Source organism: Rhipicephalus microplus, chromosome X (genome assembly GCF_043290135.1).
Source record: "Rhipicephalus microplus isolate Deutch F79 chromosome X, USDA_Rmic, whole genome shotgun sequence".
Taxonomy (NCBI): domain Eukaryota; kingdom Metazoa; phylum Arthropoda; class Arachnida; order Ixodida; family Ixodidae; genus Rhipicephalus; species Rhipicephalus microplus.
Genome location: NC_134710.1, coordinates 117,768,681 through 117,794,200, shown reverse-complemented (window position 1 = coordinate 117,794,200; position 25,520 = coordinate 117,768,681). Strand labels below are relative to the sequence as shown.

The 25,520-nt window shown below is 42.3% G+C and overlaps 1 protein-coding gene across 2 annotated transcripts in view; it reads right to left on the bottom strand.

Annotated features, from left to right (window-relative positions):
* Window positions 1-6,346: 6,346 nt before the first annotated feature.
* Window positions 6,347-25,520, bottom strand: part of Vps35 (Vacuolar protein sorting 35) — a 64,552-nt gene continuing 45,378 nt past the window's right edge. Inside the window, exons 15-17 of one of the 2 annotated variants that reach the window (XM_037427589.2) lie at window positions 23,359-23,502; window positions 19,518-19,722; window positions 6,347-7,229 (exon numbers count right to left, since the gene is read on the bottom strand). In XM_037427589.2, the coding sequence (XP_037283486.1) occupies window positions 19,543-19,722; window positions 23,359-23,502 (324 nt within the window). In that variant the 3' untranslated portion in view covers window positions 6,347-7,229; window positions 19,518-19,542. The remainder of the gene's footprint in view (window positions 7,230-19,517; window positions 19,723-23,358; window positions 23,503-25,520) is intronic. The other variant, XM_037427590.2, reaches the window with a different exon arrangement.

Genomic DNA, 25,520 nt, shown 5'->3' with positions numbered 1-25,520 from the left:
CAAAAATCGTGCTCTTCCGGGTCCCTTTAATTTATTGCAAATCAACAAAGTGGCAAGTTCGGCAACTTTGTACGGATATATGAGCACAAGCCTAGCACAAATTTACAGAGTATAAAAACATTACACATGTTCTCATTGAAAATATGTCAAGAACCTTGTCCTCAAGGTTTTAAATGAGGGTGAAGTGAAATACAAAACAGCTTATCAAGAAAATATTCCACTCACCATGGTAGTTTAGCACAAGTTTTCAGCCTCACTACTACTGTATTCTGCATTGTTAACTTGGTGCTGCCACTCATGAAGCCGTATCAGAGCCTACATGTGGTTAAAGCAGTGCTTACAATAGCATTTCACATTACCCTCATTAGTGTGATAAATATGAGAACTAAGAGACAATAATGCCAAGAAAGTATAGTGGATGTTAGTAGTGATGTAAATGTGAAGAAAAAAAAGTGGACGAAAAGGTTAGTAGCCACTGGCAGGGACTGAACCTGCGAGAAAACAAGCCTTCAAATTTCCACATACTTTTTTACGAGTATGATCATATGCAAGTTCCACACTACAGCGAGCTTCATAATCTTAATGTGGTTTGGCACGTAACATCCCAGCAGTCAGTGTTAGTGGAAAATGTTTTAAATCAACGAGTGGTATGCAAGATTTCAGCCTCACTACTGTATTCTGTATTGATAACTCAGTGCTGCCACTTATGAAGATGAATCAGAGCCTACATGTGGTCAAAGTAGTGCTCAGAATACCATTTTATCTTTCCTTTATTAGTATGAACGTATGCCACAGACATTTAGCTTTAGTGGAATGGCCTTTGCTTTGTGAAGCTTGCCAAGAGGGTTTTTTTTTTTCATTAAGTTCTGCTAAAGCAGCTTAAGGTGTGTACTTTTTCATAATTGATATTGGCATTTTACAGTGTTGGAACCAATTAGCATGGTAGTAATTTATAGTGCTTGCTAGTAGGGACAAGGACGTTTGCATTGCTACTGGCTCTGTTTGGTTCTACTGCCTTATGGACGTGAAGAGGAGGAGTAGGAAACTTACAAAAAATAGAAGTGAGGTATGGTTTTAATAATATGGCCTTTTGATCGAACTCTATTCCACAAATTCGCTCCATCTCGATGGTTTTTGTCAGACAGGTGGCTTCAAAAATAATTTGTGTTCACGATCATTATCTTGTTTGTTGCCTGAACAACTGTCTTTATGCATTCAAAAATGCATTTACACACTACAGAATTCCTGGCATTACACAGTCATATTTTTAACTAATTCCATCAAGCCTGCTTACAATGTCAGCTGGGGTCCATCTAGAGTTAACACCAACCGAGGAAACGAGTTGGGGAACTGATTGATATGTGGCGTTTAATGTCCAAAAACCACCATATGATTATGTGCGAGTGCAATTGTTCAATGGACTCCAGCTGCTCAGCAGGCGTCCATCCAAATAATTGCACTCTCATGATTTCCCTAGCTAGCCAGATACTTGCAGCTTGGGAGCGCTGGAATGATGCCTTTGGTTGTTTCTTTTGACAGAAAGTGGGGGGTGGGGTAGCTTGATCACAGAATTTGCCTCCCTTTTGTACTTGTTTAAAGGCAGTAATGTCTGTAACACTCGAAACAAACCTGGCTGCATTTTAGTTGTGCATGCACCTTGTGTCATCTGGCAAACAAGGTAAGCTGAAATAGCCTACTTTGTTCAGCATATTCCTGTCCACTGAGTAAGTGTCGTTACCAATTCTTGAATTAGAGAAGTTTCCACTGTGAATTGTGGCATATATTAGTTGCGACATTACTGGTCATTAGCTTTTTTTTTACTAGACGTCTGTTAGTTGTAAATGATTTAGAACAGCTTTTGGGCGACTACCGAGCAATGCCTCAGACATTTCCAAACGCAGAGCATTTTCACAATGCAAAAGCATTCATACCAAATGCAAGTTTGCTCAATTTGTAGTCCTTATAAAAGGTGAGGTTGACATTCATCAGAGCCCTGTGTCAGGCTAGCTGGTGCACAGTGTTACAAAGAACGTGTCACAAGGTCAAAATCGCTGAAAAAAATCGGAAAGAATCAAGAATGAACAAAAAGAACGCCCATTTTTTCTTTCCATTCTCATTTCTGTAACAAAGTCGTAAGTCTTGAAGGGGTCATTAAGCACCTAGGTAATCTAGGTGATCACAGAATAATTTTGCTATTGTACTAAACTGCCTCGCAAACCTCCTGATAAACTTTTTTTTGAATATTTCAAGTATAGGCATAGTTGAAAGTAGCCATCAGACACTTAAAGCAACTTTCTCTTCTTTTTTTTAGTACATAAGCACATTAGAAGCTAAAATGAGAGGGATAGCAAGGGGTTCACAAATCCTTGAATATATCTCGTCGCATATCATGGCAGCGAGTTTTTTTTTTTCAGTGAAAGCTTTAGATACCTCATTAAACGAAAAATTTGACTGCCCCCGGCAAACATCTTGCAGTTTTGGGGATGAGTGCTGCAAAAAATCATCATCACGTGATGACAGCACCACATGGCATCATCATAACGTCGCAGGTTGCAAAAATTTGTGGCGTCATCATGACATCACAAGTTTCGGCATCACGTCATGTTACATAACGGCACATGATGCCGTTGTGGCACCCTTTTTTGGGTGGCAAACCAAACCGGATAGCATGCAACCTAAAGAGAAGAAAAGGAAGACGGCAGCACTAGACACTGGTGTGAAAGTTTGCGAGGCAGGGCGAAATTATCTGAATGAAACGAAAAGACTAACAAACTAATATTATTCTTTTGTGTCAACATATGCATAACTTCTCTCTTTTTTTCTTTTTTAAAGCTAGGTTTTGACTTAGGTTATTATCTATTACTAATACGAAAACTTTATAGTAAGTACAGATCAGTGATCAGTGAAATTTCATTATAAAATTTGTAATGAGTTCAATTTGTAAGTTTCTTTACTTTAAAATCGAATGGTACTTTATAAGACCACTAAATTATTGCCCGATCCTCCACAATTGTATGAGCCACAAGTGAAGGGCAACAAGAACAAGAGCACTGGCATGTGAAGCCATGGCTCATGTTCCCTGCTTCCTTAAACATCAACTAAAAAGAGAGAGAAGATGGCTTTTGCCTTCGAGTCATTTTATAGGTGAACGAACAAGGGACCTGTGGGTATTATATGATGCATTAGTTGTTACTTCCAGTAAAGGCGTACATGGCGCTCTCTGGAAATGCTAGAGTGGCTCGAGCTCCCGCACGCAGACATATGCTTGACAGTACGTCATCCATAAATATTGTATTGCAATCATAATACACGGTTTTTCAGCTGACGAAAGGGCTCATTGTGGCTTAATACAGGACATAGTGGTATCTCCTGGCAGCCGCTGTAGCTAAAAAATGCAACAGAAGCAGCAGCATGCAATCCTCAAGCATATACTAGCAGAGTCGGCTCATGTGCTGCACTCTGGCCAAGCTACAAGAGTTAATTGGTGCAACCTTGTTTCATGTAGTGCCAGCTTGACCACTGTCTACAATTGAACCCCTTCATAAGAGACATGCACCAGGTAGCAATTGTTGTCTTTTATATAAGGTATCTTATAAGCAGGTTTTCTTATGAACACCTATTTCAATGTAGGCACACAGGTGTCTCTAATACCCATTTGTTTTTTACATCAGTGTCTCTTATAAAGGGTTTGACTGTAGTAGCCAAATACAGATTATACATTTGAGCCACTTTCAGTAAGTTCGACAAAGAAACATGTACGCCAAGCTGGATGTGAGATGCATAGATGAAAGCTTAGGTGCACTGGCAAGCATACATTTAGTTTGAAAGATTACATGGGCACTGGTGATTACTGTCGTAGTTGGCTTCGAACGAGATACACAAACTTAAACACATTACAAAAAATAAGTAATCAATTACAATGACAATTACTTTTTAAGATGTAATTGATTAGTGTTTAATTACAGCCCCAGAAAAGTGACTTTCATTCAACATTTTTTTTATTGCCATAACACAAACTAGTTTACTCAAAAATGAACTACTGAAGCTTGCATGATAGAGAAAAGGCTGGAGGCTGGTGTGAAAGTTGGGAGGCTTAATGTGGCTTCTGCAATAGTGTTACATGCGGCTTCCAAAAGGAGTTCTCTTTCAATGTTGTTATCACTGATTTTTCCATGTTTCCTAGTTAAGAGGTCAGCTACTTCACTGAACGTTCTCTCAATGCATGCAATGAAGGTAAGGCCAGTATTGTAATGTAGGAGCAGCTTGCACACCAGTCTGTACTTTGGCAGTGCTTCTTTGCTAGTGTCCATGCCATTTACGAAGCATCAAGCTTCCCTATTGCTGGCACTCGGTAAGATGTTACGAGTAACAACAATGAAAAGACGAAAAGAAAAAAATAGCCCTATATAGAACCTTTCATCTGACAGGACGGGGGGTTTACAAGAAACTGATTACACATAATAAATTACTTCTAACCTGTTACATACAACTCTGAACACACGCAACCAACCCAGACGCATAAACAGGGTGTCCAACGTAACTTTAGCCAGAGTTTAAAAATATTCTGGAACCCGTAATTACGACGTGACCAACTGCATCTTGCTCACCGATGCCTGCAGTTAGCCAGACTATTTTTTGTGTTCTCAAATATTGTTAATAAGATCTTTTTAATTAACAAACTTTTGTAGGAACGAAGATGGATAAAAACTTTCAATGCGAATGTTGTAGACCGGTTTGCAAAATGTCGAAATAGATAGTTTTGAACTTTATATCTGTTAAGTATCAGTGTTTTTCTGCTAATTACAAATGCCCACGAAATACAAAAAAAATACCATATGACAAACCCACTCGCGTGTCAGTGCACACGATGATTGTAATGATTGATTGATTGATTTGTGGGGTTTAACGTCCCAAAACCACTATTTGATTATGAGAAACGCCGTAGTGGAGGGCTCCAGAAATTTTGACCACCTGGGGTTCTTTAACGTGCACCCAAATCTGAGTACACGGGCCTACAACATTTCCGCCTCCATCGGAAATGCAGCCGCCACAGCCGGGATTTGATCCCGCGACCTGCGGGTCAGCAGCCGAGTACCTTAGCCACTAGACCACCGTGGCGGGGCACGATGATTGTAGTGCTCCCTAACGTTCCGCATATGAGCGACACGCTTCCCTCGCACCGGTTCATGAGAACGATAAGCAGTCACAGCGGTTATCGTTTTTGTGGCCGATAGCAAACGTGTTCATGGTAAAGCCACCACCATCATTGCGACCCTGCAGAGACAGCACAATGGGGCAAATGCTATGGTCGTTCGTACAACGTCAATTAATAACCTTTAAGTAGAGCAGAATGATTACATTTCTGACAACACCAACTTTTTTTTTAAGCTGCAGCTTACAAGTTTGCTCATGCCAGTCTTCAATACAGACAGCCTCACGTAACCAGGCGCAACACTGCACCACAAAAGCCATTCATAGTCTCAGCACCATGCACTGAAAGTAAATAAAAGCCCTTTAGTGTGCGACACTGCCTTTTGCAGCAGCACGTTCTGCCAAGGAAGACAAGTAAGACCATGAAAAGGACTCGTGTTCTTTTTACCATACGTCAAGGCCACATGCATTCGTCATTCTGTCCCATACAGGGACCTTTCGAATAGGTTTGGCAACAGTTGCCTCACTGCGTATCAGCACAATGCGGTTTTCAGTAATTTGACAGCCTGCATGTTACCTAAGACAACCACTATGGCATTTTTAGCCATACGCTGTATTCCGAGACTATCACATTTAAGGACAGTGTCTATTTTTGTGATATATAATCTCTTGAGCCCAGCGACTGAAGCCCCCACTTGACAGCCTTTCTTCAATCTGCCAATCAGTGTGTACTAAAAAGTGACATAATGGTGATATCAGCAAAAGTGGGGATCTCAGAATAAAACCCCACGACACATCATGCCAGCTTTCAGTCCCATCTCTTGAATCACATCCTCTATCAACATCCTACTACTGACTGTTCAGCCAGTTTTTTCGGCATAAGTCTATCCTAAAAATAAATGGCAACACTTTCCAAGTATGGAGTTTACTGCAGGTGAAGCAGACTGCCACTAAGTTTTTCAACCAGCTCATATCAACATCCCTGTTTCCTTTGGTTGAACATGCTGTCGCAGATGGCAATGCCGCTGCACCCGAACACAAAAGACTGGAAACCAGCATTTGAGAAGCTATAACAATGCCTACTAAAAAACACCCAAATTCGAAGTGAAAGCATGAGCATGCCACTGTACCACTGTGCAGTTCTACAGACCACACTGGAGACAGAGAGCTGCATAAATCAAATAATTTACAAATCTTACTTTTAAGAGGCGCAGTTTTATTCTGAAAACAACAATTTCAGTGAGAATAAATGGATATTAACACAGCTCACCGAGAAGAGTCACCTGCCATATAGCTTTTCTACTTCAATGAGTGATGCAACTTGAACAAAACATCATGCAGAAATTCTGCACTATACTAAAATATCTGGAGAAATCTGATCCCTCGCGGTTCCTTACTCTGTACAAAATGCTACAAACATGGTATGTCATGAAGTCTTGCAATAGTGCAAACTGATGCGAAGAGCATTCTATACATATTAACAAATGTGAAAACTACAAAAACATGCCACCAGATTCAAGTACTATCAAAGGTGTCCTGCATGTAAGGCTCTCAAGAGGCAAAAAAAAAAAGTTACTGCACACATGAAGCTTTCCGACTAGCACAATCCCACCAATGAGTAAATGCTAACCAGGCTACACACTGAAAGCTTTGGCAAAAGTCATACATACCTTTTATACCAGGATTTGAGGACATTTCCATACTAATAAACTGTACTTTATTGGTATTCACTAGAACACGATTATCTGACTGTACAGACAAGTATAATACATGGTTGAAACAGGGAAAGAAACCACACCATCTCGCCTTTCAAGAAAAACTTTGCAGCAAAAAAATAGTATGCTCTCACATAATGAAATGATTTATAGTACTAACTGTGCATGCATTTGTATGCTTACTTCGAAAGACATAATAAAAAAAGTATTGAAATTCATATACTTAAAGCATTGACAAATTTTCTGTGAGATAAACACTAAGAGGAAATAAAAAAGACAGTGAACATGCCCCTGAGTTAGGTTACTCAGAAACTCCGCATCACCTCTTGAAGATTGCTGTGACAATACATCAGAGGAACTGTGCTGCAAAAGACAAAAACACTCATTAAATAATTACTGCTGTTTATATATTTCAGCACACCAAAAAAACTTCATTGAAAAAAAAAAAGAAATCAACAGATATCAGTTTGGCAAGAAAAAGCTCAAGCATCATCATCATCATCACGAGCGACAACAGCAGCAGCTTGTCCTATATGAACAGCAGAGCAAAGGCTTCTCCAAATGATTTCCGATTTGCCTTGTCTTGCATGAGCCGATTCCATTTTTATTCCTGCAAACTCCTTGATTTCATCACACCACTAAGCTGTCTGCTGGCCTTCGCTCCATTTCTTGGTTTGAGCGAATAGTAAGTTATAGGTTAGAAGTGAATTCAAAACAAATAGTGATTTTGGTCAAATAATTATGAATTGAATTTGAATATGACATGTTATAAGAAAAAATGGGTATATTTCTCATGACCCAAATAGCCTGCAGATACACACTATATATATATATATATATATATATATATATATATATATATATATATATATATATATATATATATATATATATATATATATATATATATATATATATTATCCTATTGTGTATATATAAAAATGTAAAAATGAGCCTTTAGGTATACACTTCTTTCCCATATATACATATATATATGGGAAAGAAGTGTATACCTAAGGGCTCGTTTTTCCGTGTTTTGACACAATATTAATGAGATCTAACAGACAGTAATGCCAAGGAATGTATATATATATAATTGAAACAGGACCCGTGTAAATGCTATTCTTTTTGGGTTCAAAGAAGAAACAACTAACTTTAGCAGCTAGATTTCACTTTCGGTAGAATGCAAGTGATAACTCATTAACAATGTTATATTTTAAAATTTACTATACTTGGAGCAAATCCTACATAATAAGCCCTTAAACTTAAAAAATGATGAATCAGTGCTATGGTAATATGTTCATATAACTCTGCTGTGGGGCTTCACGGCAGTGCAGATTTCCCCTGGATAGGTGTTCTTACGGTTTAGCATCCCTTTACAACAGTGAAACCACCTTTACAAAAGATTACATGCGATCAAATATACACTTGAATAGGTGCTTTCCCGGCTTAGCACCTCTCCACTGCAGTGAAACCACCTTTGCAAAAAAAAAAAAAGGGGGGGGGGGGGGGGCGGTTACATGTGGACTAATAATACCTATATTCGTTTTCAAATTTTAGAAATTTTCAGCCATTCAAGTTCGAATCGAAGCAAATTTGAATACAGCAATATTCGTTCCTATCTTCGAAACATTTAAATATTCACACAAGCCTGTCCACTTTCCATCTCTTAGTACTCATTTCATTGTTCTCACTGATAAGTGGTTATCTACCTTTGGCATTACGTTCCCAATCATGTTCACTTTTTTCTCTTAACGCCATGCCTACCTTTTGTTAGCACGACAAAAAAGAGTTGGCAGAGACATCATAAATCTGATTTTACTGCATGCTGTGTAAGAAGTCTACTTAATAAAAAAATTTTTGTTAGGTGAGATGGTGACTATATAATGCGGTGATTTTAGTGCTACAAAATATGAACTCATGTGAGAGACAGACAACAGACAAGCACTACTAATACTATTAACGATAAACAATATTTAAGAAATCTCATTACAATGTTTAGCATAAAGTGTCACACTTTTCAGAAACATTAGCAGCCCAACCTATTATTTACATACATACACACACACACACACACACACACACACACAAAACATCAAAATTTCACTTGATCACCTTTTTTTTTCTTCTGCAAATGAGAAGTTGGAATATGCATAATACATGTTATATGACAGAACAAAAGAAATGGAACAGATTAAAACCTTATTTATTTGTTAGACACAGCCTTAAATAAACTTAGAGACAACAAGGCCAAAGAAGACATATGGGATATTACTTCATAACCTGACTGTAATGTAATAATTATACATGAATGAAAAGGAATTAAAATCGATGAAGGAACAAATGAACGCCGGTGAGAACGAACCCACAACCTTCAGATTGGTACTTACTGGCAGCAAGTTTTTTCCTCCACTTCAATTCCATTCCATTTATGTGATAATTACTACACTACAGTTTAAAACTATACAATAGAGTTTCATAAGATTATGTAATGAGACACACCACCACATCTCACGTGCCATTGTTTGCTCACTATCAGTCAGTCAGTAATTATATCAAGCAAAAGAAGACTTGTAACTGCGTGATGCTGCAACAAAATAGCGTGGAAGCTGAACTTGCTGCATGTGAAGGCATTCTCACTAATTAATTCTACTTTGAGTATTACCTTTCGAGTGAACATTTCCTTGTATTTGAGTAATCATAAACTACACAATTCAGAGGCTAAAAATACACCTAACTTGACACAGCTGCTTTTGATATATCATTAAAAAAACACTGCAGTGGTTACATGCTGATGGCAGTTATGCAAACAGCAAAGCAAAGCAGTGCCCATCGTGATTTGAATGAGTGTACAGAAAAATGATGAGGATACAGTGTGGAACCACATGCAGCCATTGTTAACATTGTAAAACGTTTCAATGCCTCAAGGAGGAGGAGGAGGAGGAGGAGGTAAGTTTATTTACAGAAAGGCAGAGAGGTCGGCCTGAGCGATAGCTTGCTCTAGCCTGCTACTCTACACTGGGGGAAGGGGAAGGGGAAAAGAAAGATTAATGGATGACGATGGTGAGATAGAGAGGTGAGTACGTAGTGTTCTTTCTAGCTGAGACACATTTTATAGCCGCGCACATAGTCCAGTTGTTTCTAAAAAGGTAATAACTGCTCTTGTGACCGCAGTTGCACTGTTGGTGTCTGGCCAAGGGCCCAACATGATCTCACCAGTTAATGACCTACTGCGATATAGTTCAGTAGAAGAAATCAGTGTTTGTCGTTCACGTGCGTATGCTGGGCAAACACAAAATATGTGCTCAAGTGTTTCTGGCACATCACAGTGTTCACAATTAGGACCAGTGTCACTGCGACCGATGATATGTGCGTAACGTCTGGTGTACGCTACACCAAGACAACTGCGGTGGATCATACTTGTGAGTTGCCGTTTCAATTTAGGAGGCATGCGGAACCTCATTTCCGGGTCCCATTTGTGAAGTCGCTGGTGTCGCCGTTCCGGTTTGGTCCAGTGCTGAAGTGTGTAGTTGCGCATCACGCAGCGAAGCAGGGCGTTCGTGTCAGCTCGTGAAAACGCAATGCGCACTTCAGGGGCACTGCTTAAGGCATTTTTAGCTTCAGCGTCTGCCTCTTCGTTTCCCATCACGCCGCAATGAGCGGGAATCCACTGGAAAGTTATAAGATGGCCATTTGTTGAAGCAACCTGAATAAGTTCTGTGATTTCTATTGCCAAGCTGTAATACGGACCTTGCTTCATGATGCAATTAATGGTTTGCAAAGCGGGTTTGGCATCACAGAAAATCGTCCAGGCTCGAGGTCGCTCTCCGGAAATAAACCTTATTGCCTCTCGGATAGCGACAAGCTCTGCGGCAGTTGATGTGGTTTTATGGTCCACTTTGAATCGTCGAGCCATATCCATGTCTGGGATGACAAAGGCTGCAGCGGAGGTGTTTAGTGTAGTGGATCCGTCAGTGTACACGTGCAGAGAATAACTGTACACTGTATAATGTGATATAGGGTCAGGTGTCTGAGGCCAACAGAAGAAATGAGCGACTTCTTCGTAATTCCAGGTATCGTAAAAGAGATAGGTGGTTTAGGCAGGACCCATGGAGGCACTGCAGGGGCATTTGGCGGAGAAAACCTTGATGGTATATTTTCATGCCGCGATATTACTCTTGAGAAACTGCAATCTGGGTGAGTGGCGGGTAGTACTGACAGTGGGTGCTGTCTGTGTCTGCTCAGTAATCGGAGGTGAACTCTAAGTGGCTCGCAGAGCATGTATACACTAATGGGACAAGCCCGAGCCTCTGCGATTGTCCCATTTGTTGAAGTACAGCGCTGTAGACCCAAGCATCTTCGTAAGCATTGAGCTTGAACACTCTCTAGTGTCTTCACACAACTAGGTGTCATATTGGAAAGCACCGGCATGCTGTATCGAATGTATCCCACAAATAGAGCATTGTACAATTGAAGTAGCGATGATTCTGATGGGCCCCATCTTGCTCCTGCTACGTGGCGAAGAATGAGAGCAAAGCTTTTCAATTTAGATTGAAGTACTGCGACATGCCTCGTCCACAATAGATCTCTGTGTACGACAACCCCAAGGAACTTGTGGTGCGTTACAGCAGGTATCGCTGTCCCATTAATAAATATCGGGTATTGCGACATATGCTTGCGCGCGAACGCAAGCACTGCGCATTTGTCGATTGAAAGAGTGAGCCCCTGACGTCGTATATTTGTATGTGATCGTCACTGCCCGCTGTAGTCGAGCTCGCAATTGCGGACGGGTAGTTCCGGATGCCCATATGCATATGTCATCAGCGTATGCAGTGATCTTCGCCATGCTGGGAAGTTCTGCTGCTAGGCCGATCATTGTGACATTGAATAGGATCGGGCTGAGAACTCCTCCTTGGGGAACACCACGATGAACCTTATATCGATCGGTGTCTCCGTTACTTGTCGTCATGTAAATGGTGCGGTCCCTAAGGTAGCTAAAAATCCAAGCGTACAGTCGTCCACCGATGTCGAAATCTTCCAGTGCGTCAAGGATCGCATAACGCAGCACATTATCGTAGGCACCCTTAATGTCTAAGAAGACCGCCGCCACTAGTCTGCGTCGGTTTCTTTCCTCTTCAACGCTGGTGATCAAGTCGACCACACCATCAATGGCAGATCGGCCGCTTCTGAAGCCGTTCATAAATGCAGGAAAGGAGTTGTTGCTCTCTAGAAGCCACTCTAATCGTGCCAGTACCATTCTTTCCATCACTTTTCCGACGCAGCTGGCTAACGCGATTGGTCTGTAGGAGGAAAGTGCATAAGGACACTTCCCCGGCTTGAGCAATGCAATAATGCGACTGCATTTCCAGTTAGCTAGGACTTCTTCCGACTCCCATGAGGTGTTATAATGAGATAACAGGATACGTCGTGCTTCTGTATCAAGATGGTTGAGTGCAGCATACGTGATTCCGTCAGGTCCTGGTGCCGATGATCGGTGGGAGGCAGAAATCGAAGCGTTAAGCTCATGTATTGTAAAACGCACATCAAGGCGCTCGTCAGACGATGGAGGCGCAATGGTAGTAAGAAGCTCATTAGTGGCAAGACCATCAGTGGTGTCCACGATGAGGCTACAGTAGTCACTGGCTATCTCAACTTCTGTCCGTCCCTGATGTAGAGCAAGAGCTTGAAATGGTTGACGTTGTTGGGGAGTTGTCTGCAAACTTCGTACCACCCCCCAGATCTTAGACAGAGGTTGCCTGGGGTCCAGAGATCCACAGAAATTTCTCCAACGTTGCCTGTCAATCTTGTCAAAATGCCGAAGAACATGTCGTTGAGCTCGACGACAGGCGGAAAGGTCTGAAGGTGATTTCTATCGTCTGTGTCGGCGTTCGGCACGGCGAAGGATTGCACGAAGGGCCTCGTATTGGGAGTCAACTGCTGATCTCTGCATCGGTAGGTTAACCTGTTTGGTTGTGTCACGCAGTGAAGAAGCAATAATGTTCTCTACCTCGGATGGATCAGTCGTGTGCTCACAGCCAGACTTGACAGATGCCTTGAACAGTATCCAGTCGGTTTGACGGATGTAGCCTGTGTGCGTGCGGCGAAACCACCTGAACTGAACATAGGTTGGAAGGTGGTCACTGCCGCGAGTGTCCAAATTTGTGCACCAACATGCGGAAGACAGAAGGTTTCTGGAAACGAAACAATGCCTCAATCTACACAGCATCCTCAAGGCCAACACAACTTCCCCCCCTGTCAAGCACACACGTGTGTGTGCAATAAATGGAGAAAATTGCAAATAAAAAAAGTACATATTTGCTCATAAATAATGGCTTTTAAAGCAGCAGGAAACAAAAAAAAGCTCTATTCTTATGCCAAAATCATTTTATAAAATAAAAGGAGCTTGCCATGTGGACCCTGTATATACCAGAACACGAAGAAAACCCACGACACAAAAATTGCTAACTCAAGATACTATTTGTGTTATTTGTCTCGCATAGATAGGTACATATGACTGATTATTAGGAGTATTTTATTTGGTTTTAAAAGAAGTGTGAGTGCTCATGTGAGTTGGCAGTACCAACTGACACTGAAGCAACTACTATTGTTAATTATACTAAAAATTTTTGTTAAGTGCACCGAAGAACATGGGCAAGATGAGCTAGACAGGACTGTGCTTACTCACAAATGATCTATTATTAAACAGAAAAGGTGTATAAAGACAGATACATGGTTCCTCACACATGCATAACTGAGAAAGGTGCAACAAACGCCCTACATGTCTAGATACACATACTCGTTACTTATTGTGCAGCACAATTGTCTCTTGACTAACATAGTCATGTCCATATTTCTGGATGTGGTATGATTCAACCACCTCGCGAGTCAGCTGATCCTTGCAGTGAAAAATGATTTTAGTTTCATCAAACACGGGATAACATCTGCAGATTTTCAGGGGGCTGCAAGATGAGTGTTGCTTGATGCCTTTCTACACGTATGGCGTTTCCTAAGCTATGCATCTTTTGAACTGACCAACATACACTTTACCACACGAAAAATGTGTCCCATACACCTCCCCTTTTACACATTTCACAAACTTGTTTTGGTGTTACACGGAGCTAACTTTGGAATCTATGTGCTTATTAAGGCATGGACACAGACTCGCCAGTTTGTTTTTTGCCAAAAACTCCACATCTACACTGTATCTACTGCCAACATGTTTCAAGTTGTGCGCCAACTTGTGCGCATATGAAATGCAGCCATTTTCCCATAGTTCTTTGAATTCAATCTGGCTGCCTGTTTTTTGCCCTTTATTTCCCTGGCTAGAATCGTGCACACTGAAAAAATTAACTGCACAGGGTAACTAACCTGACTTCAACTGGCTCCTAAAACTATCACTTCACAGGAAAATGGCTGTCATCCCATACCATATTTTCACGCGTATAACCCGCACCAAAAACCCAAAAACTTCAGTGGCAAAGTGGAGGTGCGGATAATATGTGGGGTTTTTTCTATAGTGCTGCTTCCCAGATGCGTGTTGTGCTGTGAAGCCCCTTAACAGTGTAGCGAAGGCTACGGAGGCGGTTTCCGCAAATTCGTGTTGCTCCGCAAGTAGCACGGCAGCTTGTGGCCGATTTTGGTTTCGCTTGCTTGCATCGTTGAAGCGTTTAGAAAAACATTTGGGGAGATACAATTTGATTGTTCAGTGCAAAATCTCACTGTCACACCACAAGTATATTTTTTGGACGTTCGCGGCCGCTCAGTGACCCTCCACATGTCCCTACGTCACGGACGCCATGTTTACTTTTGGAAAGGGCTTGCCAAAAAAGTGGTGCTGTCTAAGAAAGTTCCATAATAAATAAAATAAGTTCCATGATAAATAAAGCAGTATTTATTTCAGCAAGGCAAATGAGATATTATAGTGCCTATAGAGATATTATCAGTAAATTAATGTACTACTTTTTGTCGCCGTAGCAGGCATGCATTTCGGTTCTGTTGTTTCCAGGGTGCTGTTACAGTGTACTAGAAGGGGTAGTACTGTCAAGTTGTCGCCAAGTGTGAGCGCTCTTTACCTCGCTGATACCGCTAGTTCTCCACATCCCGACCCGTTCGCCAAGCCTAAGTCGATCTGTTTTGTCACCATGAGTAGCGTAAGGCGGCAGGCCTTCACGGCACAGCAAAAGCCTAGGATCATCACGGTCGCCGAGGAATTCGGAAATTGCGAAGCGGGAAGACTGCACGATGTAAACGAGTCCTGCGTGCGACTGTGGAGAAAGAAGAAAGAGAGCCTACAAGCCGTGCACCGCGACCGTAGGTCATTTCGTGGCCCCAAGACCGGTGCCTACCCTGAGCTGGAGGCAGAGCTAGTAAAGTTCATCGAAGATGTGAGAAGCAGGGGTCACGCCGTATCGACCGAAAGATGGCCCAAGCGGAAGCGCGGCCACTTTCGATGGAGCTAGGCCTACCTCACGAGTTCCGTGCGAGCCGCGGATGGCTGCACCGCTTTATGAAGCGGCAAGTCATCTGTAGTCAGATGGCAGACTACAATATGTCAACGCTTGCCGGCTTCTTATGAGGAGAAGCTGCTCAAGTACCAGAAATATGTAATTGGCCTGCGAAAGCAGCACAACTACATTTTCTCGCAAATTGGCAATGCGGATGAAACTCCTGTTTATTTTGAAATGCCGTTAGACACAACAATTGAGAATACGGGCAGCAGTTCGGTGAGCGTGCTGACCGGCGGGAACACGAAACTGGGCATCACAGTCTTGCTTTGTGCCCTCGCTGACGGCACGCAACTGCGACCGTGCATCATCTTGAAAAGGAAAACTCTACCAAAGGTTCATTTGCCTGCCGGTGTGGTGGTGCGCGCATACGAGAACGCGTGAATGAACAGTGACTTGTTCGTAGACTGGATTAAGACGGTATGGGAGAAGAGGCCCGGTGCGATGCTCGCAAAGAGGTCCATGCTCGTTCTTGACTCGTTCCGCGGCCACACAACTGAGGAAGTGAAGGACCGCCTTTCACGCAACGGCACCGACTTAGTTGTTATACCCGGTGGAATGATGTCAATGTTGCAGCCTCTAGATGTGTCACTTAACAAGCCCTTCAAAGCGCATGTCAAGCACTATTATGCCGAGTGGATGGCTGAAGGCTGCTACGACTTGACGCCGACAGGACGAGTTCGAAGGCCTGATATTGCCCTATTCTGCAAGTGGATTTTCAAGGCATGGAAGGCAATTCCAGGTGAGATGGTGTGAAAAAGTTTCAAAAAATGCTGCATCACAAACAACATGAATGGAACCGAAGATGACCTTGTGCATACTAGTGAGGACTGTGGCTTAAGTGATAGCTCTAGCGAGAGCAGCGACAGTGAGTGAATTGTGACTGGCCTTGCAGACAGCGTATTCTGCTTGCTAAATAAAGCTTTTTCTATCTACATTTGTGCTATGTTGCTTGAGCAGTAGCTTTTGTACAGCCTTTTCTGTATATCAAATGTGCAGGCAATACGTGAGAATTTTTTTTTTCTTTCTCGGTGAGCTGAAAGTGGGGGTGCGGATTATATGCAGGGGCGGATTATACGCGCAAAAATACGGTATGTGCACAAGACTGGCTTTAAGGGCTCACACCCTTGACAGTCTAGTGGGTGCTTAGGAGGGAGGTCTCAGTCTAGTGGGTGCATAGAAAGGGTGTCGCATCTCGTTTCATTGTACACATAGATTATGGCAGGAGAACACGCTCGATTCATCACACCCTAAATGATACTGCAGCATCCACATTGTTTCATTCTTCTCAACACTCAAGGCCCCAATTTAAAGAGAGCACTCCGAATGTCACCAGAGCTTGAGCAAAAATAACCTTTCAGCACTCCATTATAGTGGGCACTAGTTTTCATGGTTTTAGGTGGACGTTTTGACGTAATGCCGAAACTGGTTAATGTTACCAATGCTAGCAGTATTATATGATACATTCCTTTCATCATCCACGTGTACAATTGTACACAAACTTTGGAAGTGCATCACGCAGTGCGTATTTCTTCAAATGGCTCGAAACGCAGTGTGTACATTAGTGCAGGCTTTCTGATTGGACAACTGGCAGTCATTAAACTTCATTCTTTTGCATATCGCTGCATGGAATCACTTTGCTGGAGACACTAGCATGTTCAATGAACGCTCAACATGTAGTGTTCCAAAACCAACGTCAACAGTACAGTCGAACCCCGCTACAACGAAACTGACGGGATGCGGAAAAAATTTCGTTGCAGTGAAATCGAGAAAATATAGCTGATCTGAGCTAGCAAAACATAGGAATGTTTATTCTCAAAATTCAAAAAGTGTCCGCTGCTTACTATTCTTTCCCAGCAGCGTCACGATGTGATTCTTACCCATGCATAGCAAGGCCATTGTGAAAAGCACGCTGAAACGCCTAAAATCACCTTCGTGAACGAACCAAACAGTTGCACGTTAACACCAGCAGCTGTTCGCCGTCAAAAGTATCCGACAATGCCGAAATAGAGGCAGGGTATCGTGGAACGGCTACTTTTGCATTACAGTCAAACCCCACTACAACGAAACTGACGGGGCGCGGAAAAAATTTCGTTGAAGCAAAAATTTCGCAGTAGAAGATTAGGAAAAATTTAGCTGATCTGAGCTAGCAAAACCGAGCAACGTTTATTCTCAAAATTCAAAAAGTGTCTGCTGCTTCTTATTCTTTCCCAGCAGCGTCACGACGCGATTCTCACCCATACATAGCGAGGCCATGGTGAAAAGCATGCTGAAACAAGGCCTACAACCACTTTCGTGGACGAACCAAACAGGTGCATTAACATGTTAACACGAGCAGCTGTTCGCCGTCAAATTGTATCCGACATCGCCGAGATGGAGGCAGGGCATTGTGGAGCGGTGACTTTTGCTTATTTTATGCCATTCTTACATCCACCACTCACGGCTAGCTGATTTTTGTTGATAATGCAGACGAACAGCTGCTCGGATTAGTTACCACAATGGCCAAGCGCAAACAAAATGATACGCATTGGCATTGAAAAAAGCATTGTTCCGCACAGCTGCGTGAAAAAAAACCATGAACTAGCGACTGAGCTTCAGCTTCAGATCGTCTGCAGCTCAAAAGCAAGCCAGTGGCAAAAGCAGAGCAGTTTCATTGCCCTGGCTATCGAGCAACGATGGCGCCCATGCTTGCTGAAGAGCAGCGGTTTCTGTTGGTGCCAACACGTGTTTTAGACTTCGTCAACATATTTTCAATTCTGAAAATGATTCAAAATGTTAAAGGCTGTGTGTACTGTATAGCAATAAATATCTGAGCCTGGCATTGCATTGTGAAATTTCGTTGAAGCGGGACAGCAGAAGAAAAAGTGTTCGTTGTGGTGACATTATTTATATATTGACTCCTATCGACTGCCGATGGGGAACCGTGAATTTTTCGTTGTAGTGGAAATTTTGTTGAAGCAGCATTCATTGTAGCGGAGTTCGACTGTATTCTATGCCATTATTATCATCCATCACTCACGGCTAGCTGATTATGTTCATAATTCGGACGAACAGCCGCTCTGATTAGTTAACACACTGGCCAAGCATGAACATAATGATAAGCATAAGAAAAAGCATCTTTCCACGGTTGCACCCAGCAGCTGCGTGAAGGAAAGCATGAACTGAGCAACTGAGCTTCAGCTTCGGATCGTCTGCGGCTCAAAAGCAAGCCAGTGGCAAAAGCAGGGCAATTTTATTGCCATCGCTATCGAGCAATGGCGGCGCCCATGTTTGCTGAATAGTGGCGGTATAGCGGCGGTTTCTGGTGGTGTAAATGCGTGTTTTAGATTTCGTTGACGCATTTTCAGGCTCTGAAAATGCATCGAAACGTTAAAGATTGGGTTTACTGCATAGAAATAAGTATCTGAGCCTGGAATTGAATCGTAAAATTTCGTTGAAGCGGGACGATCGAAGAAAAAGTGTTTGTTGAGGCGACAATAATTATGCATTGACTCCTATGGACTACTGATGGGGAATCGTGAATTTTTCGTTGTAGCAGAAATTTCATTGAAGCAGTGTTTGTTGTAGCGGAGTTCAACTGTGTGCTTTTTTTTTCTTTTCCCACTAAAAAATGAATACAACCGAAAAACAAACTGTGCGTGCATTTTGAACCAAATGTGTCATTATTTTTCTGCAAGAATAGAAGCCAACAAATTGCAATTAAATATTTAATTATGAGCTAATGAACATTATTACTAAAACTTACTCAAAACACCACATTCTTTCGCTTTCTTTCTTGGAATGTACTGAGTGCCTTGGAATCATGTCAAGTCAATTTGACGCATTTGCAGACAATGCATGAAAATTCACACCCAAAGCATTCATGATTCAATTATGCGATTATCACACACAAAACTGTTAATCAAAGCAGACGAATTGCAATTTGGGTGTCAGGGGTCTTGCATTAACTGCAACTTAAGCAGTGTAGGTGCCCAAAACTAGAAGTAATTCTTGGGCGATCTTGCTGTCACCAGATAAAGGAACAGTTGCCTAAAACTTTGCAACAATATGCAAAATACATGTGCAAGTGAGGTGAAGGCCGCAAGTTGGACTATACATCCCACACCTTAAAATAAGCACAGAAAACTTTTCATTACAGGCAGCTCACCTGACAGCATTTGTCGTTATTCCACTTATAGTGACAGGCCTGCATAGGATGGTCCTTCGGCATCTTGGGATTCCATACGAGTGCGTAGATGATCTAAGGTGTTCTGAAAGTGCTTCTTAATTTGGTCCGTCTCTTCATTTGCTTCAAGCTGTGGAAGCTCTTCCCTTATTCTACCAATGAGTTGACCAACAGTATCAGTCTTGATCTGAAAAATATTCACATGAACAAAAAAGAGACAATCACTTCATAGTCAAGAAAGTGTTATACAATGAGGTTTCGGCAGCTCAATATTCAAAGAAGCTGCCAACATATAAAATATCATTATAATATCAATTATTCAACAGCTTATTTTAAATATCATCACATAAAATGTTTCACTGCAAAGACTTTACAAATCAAACAAAATATGTTTTCGCCAAAAAAATTCATAATCACCTTCCTCAATTTCCAACCTCCAATCACCCCATTATGCCTGAAATCACAGTTTCATCTGAAGGTATCGTCAAAATCATTGACCCACTAAGGGTACCTTCATCTGCCGGACCCGATAGTATAAACTCCTAAGCGTTAAAAAATACCAAGTGTATAACCAGTGTTATTCTGTCTCATATTTTTCAACAGTCATTGTCATCCAGCACCCTGCCACATGATTGGAAGTTGGGTAAGATTGTTTCAGTCCATAAGAAAGGCCCTTCGAGCTACCATCCAGTCTCTCTAACCAATGTCTGCTCGAAAATCATGGAACATATCATATTTACCCATACGGTCAATTTTCTAAATTCTGTTAACTTCTTTAATCAGCATCAACACGGGTTTCAAAAGCTTTTTTCCTGCAAAACCCAACTTGCGCTTTTTCTCCACGATATCCATGTTGGACTTGATCTGAACATACCCGTAGACGCACTTTTCATCGACTTTGAAAAAGCTATCGACAAGGTGCCACGTACACGCTTGATATTAAAACTTAGGCGACTTAACTTAGATCTTTTTGTTTTTCGTTAGATTAATAAGTGCTTCATTAACCTACAGCCATTTGTGCATGCAAATAATTCATCAACTACATCCCCTGTCTCATCCAGAGTGCCACAAGGCACTGTATTAGGTCCACTCTTTTTCCTTATTTACATCAGCAATCTTCCCAGTAACATTTCTTCAAACATACGCCTGTTCGCCAACAACTGCATCATTTATCGCCCAATCATCCACGTCACCGATAACCTAGCGCTCCAAAACATCTCTGGTTTCATTTAACAGATGGCATGACTGCCCTTCATTCAAATATTCTCTTAACGGCAGCGTCATCTCCTCAGAACCTAGTGCTAAATACTTGGGTATTACTCTTTATTACGACCTCACTTGGGCTGCTCACATTACCAATATTACTAATGCTGCTAACCGTACTTTAGGTTATCTTAAGCGAAATTTAACAAATGCATCTCCTCCCATAATACTACTAGCTTATAAAACACTAATCCGACCTAAATTAAAGTATGCTTGTTCTATCTGGGATCCCCCTGCACGCATTCTAACCAATCTAATAGAATCAGTCCAAAACAGAGCGGTGAGACTTATTTATTCTGATTATTCTTACACGACTAGTGTAACTAACCTAAAGAAAAAGGAAGGTCTTACTGCTTTTCAGACTAGGTGCAAAATTGCAAGGCTTTCACTTTTTCATAATTTTTTTCATGTACTACGTAACTGTTCTTCCATCAATCCAGCTCATCACATCTCTCAACGCATCAGTCATGATAAAGCCGTATACCCTCCCTGTGCCCGGACTGCCACGCATCTTCAATCATTCTTTGTCAAGACTGCCATCAACTGGAACAGTCTTCCTCCAGACATCGTCTTTAACATCAGCCATGCTCATTTCAAGAACTCTGTTGAGTCACACTTTGTAAATATTAACTAACTTGTTTGTTTCCCCCACCCCTCATGTAAAACCTTGTGATGTGTACAGGGACCTTGAGGCATTTTCAATAAATGAATGAATAAATAAATACAGCTTAAAATTGTACTGACACCACTATTCAAAGCTGTGTTTACTCTACCATGCAAATGTACCGTATACATAGATGGCCCTGAGCAAGCATGAATCTCACCAAACACTGATATGACTTTATTTTGATAATAATGTGATTTTTCGCGAGAGCCACTACCCACAGCAGTAATTCTTGTCACTTCACACAATGGTCCCGCTAGTTGTGATGACGTCAGGGGCCAAAACTTCCAAAATGGCCACTTGAGTGCCACCAATACATTCAAGATTGGTGGTTGTATTGCCAACAATTGAACCACCCTGCAGAGCGGCCAGGAAAACGTCCTGAAATCTTTACCGGGCATGTCACAAGCTCACCATGATGTGACATCAGGGTAGGGGGAACCAAAACTAGCTTTTAAATACATGCTGCAATTACTTTTTCAGGGTGCACTCATGAATAGCAGTACATTTTCTAGGCTCTTAAGGGCTTGGCCTTTCATTTGACGTGAAAAAAAAAAATGAGAACTGGAGATTTCCGTGGCACTGCCCCTTCACGAGTACAGTAAATGTTTAGTAAATGCTATGTACCATCACACCTACACAGTGTAAGTTCATTGTATATCAATACTACAAAAAATGTTTGCCATGAGACGTGTCCCGAATGTGCATGGCATAGGACATGGAATTATAAATATATAACAATTAGTTTCTGAAGTATTTGTATCCACAGAAATGTCATTCTACATATTTTGCAAAGCAGTTTATTTTTACCTGTGACACCTTCTAAAAGTAAATACATTATACACTCTTACACCTTAATTTTTATCTCTGAAACATTAAAGCAGCACTAAATAAAATATGGGGGCCGCATGAAATTAGTGAGAAGAAACTTGGCATAATAAGGAGTCAGATGTATGTAGTGAAATATAGACACGACAGCATCTTAAAAAATTTATATAGTGCAGAAAAATCAGGCCAGGAATTTTATGCCAAAATGCACAGTACTCAAAGCAGTGATGTGACACTGACTGGAATTTTTGATTAACAGGATAGAGAAGTTCCATGAGCATTCAAACTATTGCACAGCACTGTGGCACCTTTGCATGGTGGCCACGAGAAACAATCTGGCAGGCACCACTGCACACCCTAAATGCATTGCCACCAAATGCGAGGCTTGTGTATTGACAAGCAGTGCGCAAGAATAATTTAAAGAAAGTAGTGTCGGTTAACGCTTATAATTGTACTGTTTTTTTTTTTTTTTTTTTTTTGCTTTCTCCCTTGAAGTTGGTACTTTCACAACTTTCTTGGAGGCAGAAACGAGTGGAAAGATGGCAGGAAGTGCACGTTGCAGGAATGCTCAGTGATTAGATCTCTGCAGTATAATAGGGCTGCAATATAAGACCCTTTTTTCCCATATAGTTTTTTACTGGCTCCAACGAGTACGTGCGGTGACCTATAGTGGACAGTATTATTGTCAGCTAGCTAGAAGCCCACTAATCCATCCTTTATATCCAGCAGTCACTCAGACTAACGAGCAGCTTTGCTGAAGTTCAAATACATGTGGGAGTGCAGCTCGAAGAACATATGCCGTCTAGCATTAGGAAATTAAAGCAGCAATGTTTCAATAAGAAATATTTATGTGCAATGCCATGAATAATGATGGGTCAGCGCCACCTACGTGTGGACTTTTACGAAGCATCTGCCTTCAATGAAGATTTACTGATGATTTATTTCAACGAGAGTGCTCGTTTCAAGTCTATTCTGTTTGATACGAGTTTCAGATTAAGACCACCTCCTTTGCACAACAGTTAAGTAAAACTAACTTATCCCACAAATATAAAACCACTCACAGCTTACCTGTTCATTGCCTTTTTCAAAGAAGTAAATATAGTAATTCAGCAGCTCTACAAAAAGCTGAACCTTCACTGAAGGGTCCATACATTGTGTCGCAATACGAATTCCTTTTTTAAGGCATTCAACAACTCGTTTAGTATCGTGAAGCTGCAAGGGAACAAAATTGAGCAAATTAGAACATCTACTGTAAGCAGGATATTTGCATATTTAACAACAATCATTGCAATGTAATTAGATGACTGCGGGCAGTTTCCTGTACTTATGTTCTAAAGAAAGTTATAAGCATATTGTACTTGACAGTGCAGTCAAAATTAAAATTAGCCATATAACGGTAATAATACTATGTCTCAAAACCACGATGTGATTACGAGCGACACCACAGAGGGGGGAAGCGCTGGAAATCCAGACCACCTGGTGTTCTTGAACATCCACCTAAACCTCCACTAAACCTAAGTACATAGGTCTCTAGCATTTCCCCATTTTGTCATGCTCCATCTTTCAGTTGCATTACTGAAGCAAGAATATTGATACACAACAGCCGGCACAGCCTTGCTGCAAGAAAGAAAAAGACGACGTCGGTTGCTGGTTGTTGATGAACTGTCGCCATCTTGTTCGCCAAGCACTGTCCATCCTATATAATTTATTAAATAAGTTACTGGTAACATTATTGGTGGAGGTGGACGACTTCCGTACCTCGATGGAGACGTGCAACGGTCGCAACACCGGGGACTCTTCGGCTACTTCAACTGCCAGTGCCTCATCACCACCGGGCTCTCGAGCCGAATCGACATCCTAAGTCACCCTGCCACCCCTGCGGGATCCTGGCACTTTCTCCACTGACGGTACCATCGACGTTGACTCCTGGCTGCACCGGTACGAGCGGGTCAGTGCTACCCATCGCTGGGATCCCACGCTCATGCTCGCCAATGTTGTGTTCTACCTCGACGGCACGCCGCGAACATGGTTCGAAACCAATGAAGCCGAAATCACAAGCTGGGATCTTTTCAAATCGAAGATCCGTGATCTTTTCGGCGATTCATCTGGTCGTCAGCTCGCTGCTAAGAAGACTCTCGCCACTCGCGCCCAGACGTCTACTGAATCGTACGTCTCATACATTCTTGACGTCCTGGCGCTCTGTAGCAAGGTCTACCAGCGCATGTTGGAAGACGAGGAAGTTAATCACGTCCTCAAGGGGATTGTTGACGATGCCTTCAACCTGCTGGTTTTTAATAATGTCACAAGCATCGACACGATCCTGACAGAATGCCGCCGTCTAGAACAGGCTAAAGCCCGTCGCGTCACCAACGGCATCACGCGCCTGCCGAACACAGCTGCTACTTCCTCTTGTGATGACGCCGTCCGCCCAGTTCCCCGATGCGACAACCTCACCCGCATCATTCGTCGCGAGGTCGAGGCAGCTCAACCAATAGCTACTTCATTTCCAATGCCCGATCCTTCATCATCCACTATCTCACTGATACAAGCCGTCGTTCGTCAAGAATAATCAAACGTCGGCCTACATCCCGTTCAAACAGTCTACTCTGCCGAGCCTTTTTATCGTCGTCCCTCCACTCCTCGCTTTGGTTCCAACTACTCTCGACAGCGCAATTTGTCCGAGTGGCGTACACTGTACGACAAGCCTATATGCTTCAACTGCCAACGTGTCGATCATATTGCTCGCCACTGCCGCACTTACTGGGCTCTGCCGGCACACTATGGGCCTCCTACCCAGGCCACTTCTGTCCACCAGTCGTCCTCAGCATTTGATTTTGATTCCCCTATGCCAACCACATCCTCTGATTCTGCGGCACCTCTGACGAGACCTCGCTGCGCCCGCTCACCATCCCCTGCTCGCCATCAATCTCGTTCGCCCCCACAACGCCGTCCTGCCTCTCCAATCTATTCGCAGCGCCCCCGACCGGAAAACTATGCAGTGCAGCTTCTGGAGGTGAAGCTGCATTGACGACGACCTCTGCAAGAAATCCTCGTGTAACATTACCGACCACCCGGAATCTGTTGAACGTTACTTTAGACAATGTACCTGTGCGTGCGTTGATCGATACCGGCGTGCATGTGTCCATAATGAGTGCTGCTCTTCGTCGCCGCCTAAAGAAAGTTATCACACCCGCTTTTAACCGGGCCGTTCGAGTCGCCGACGAGGGAAC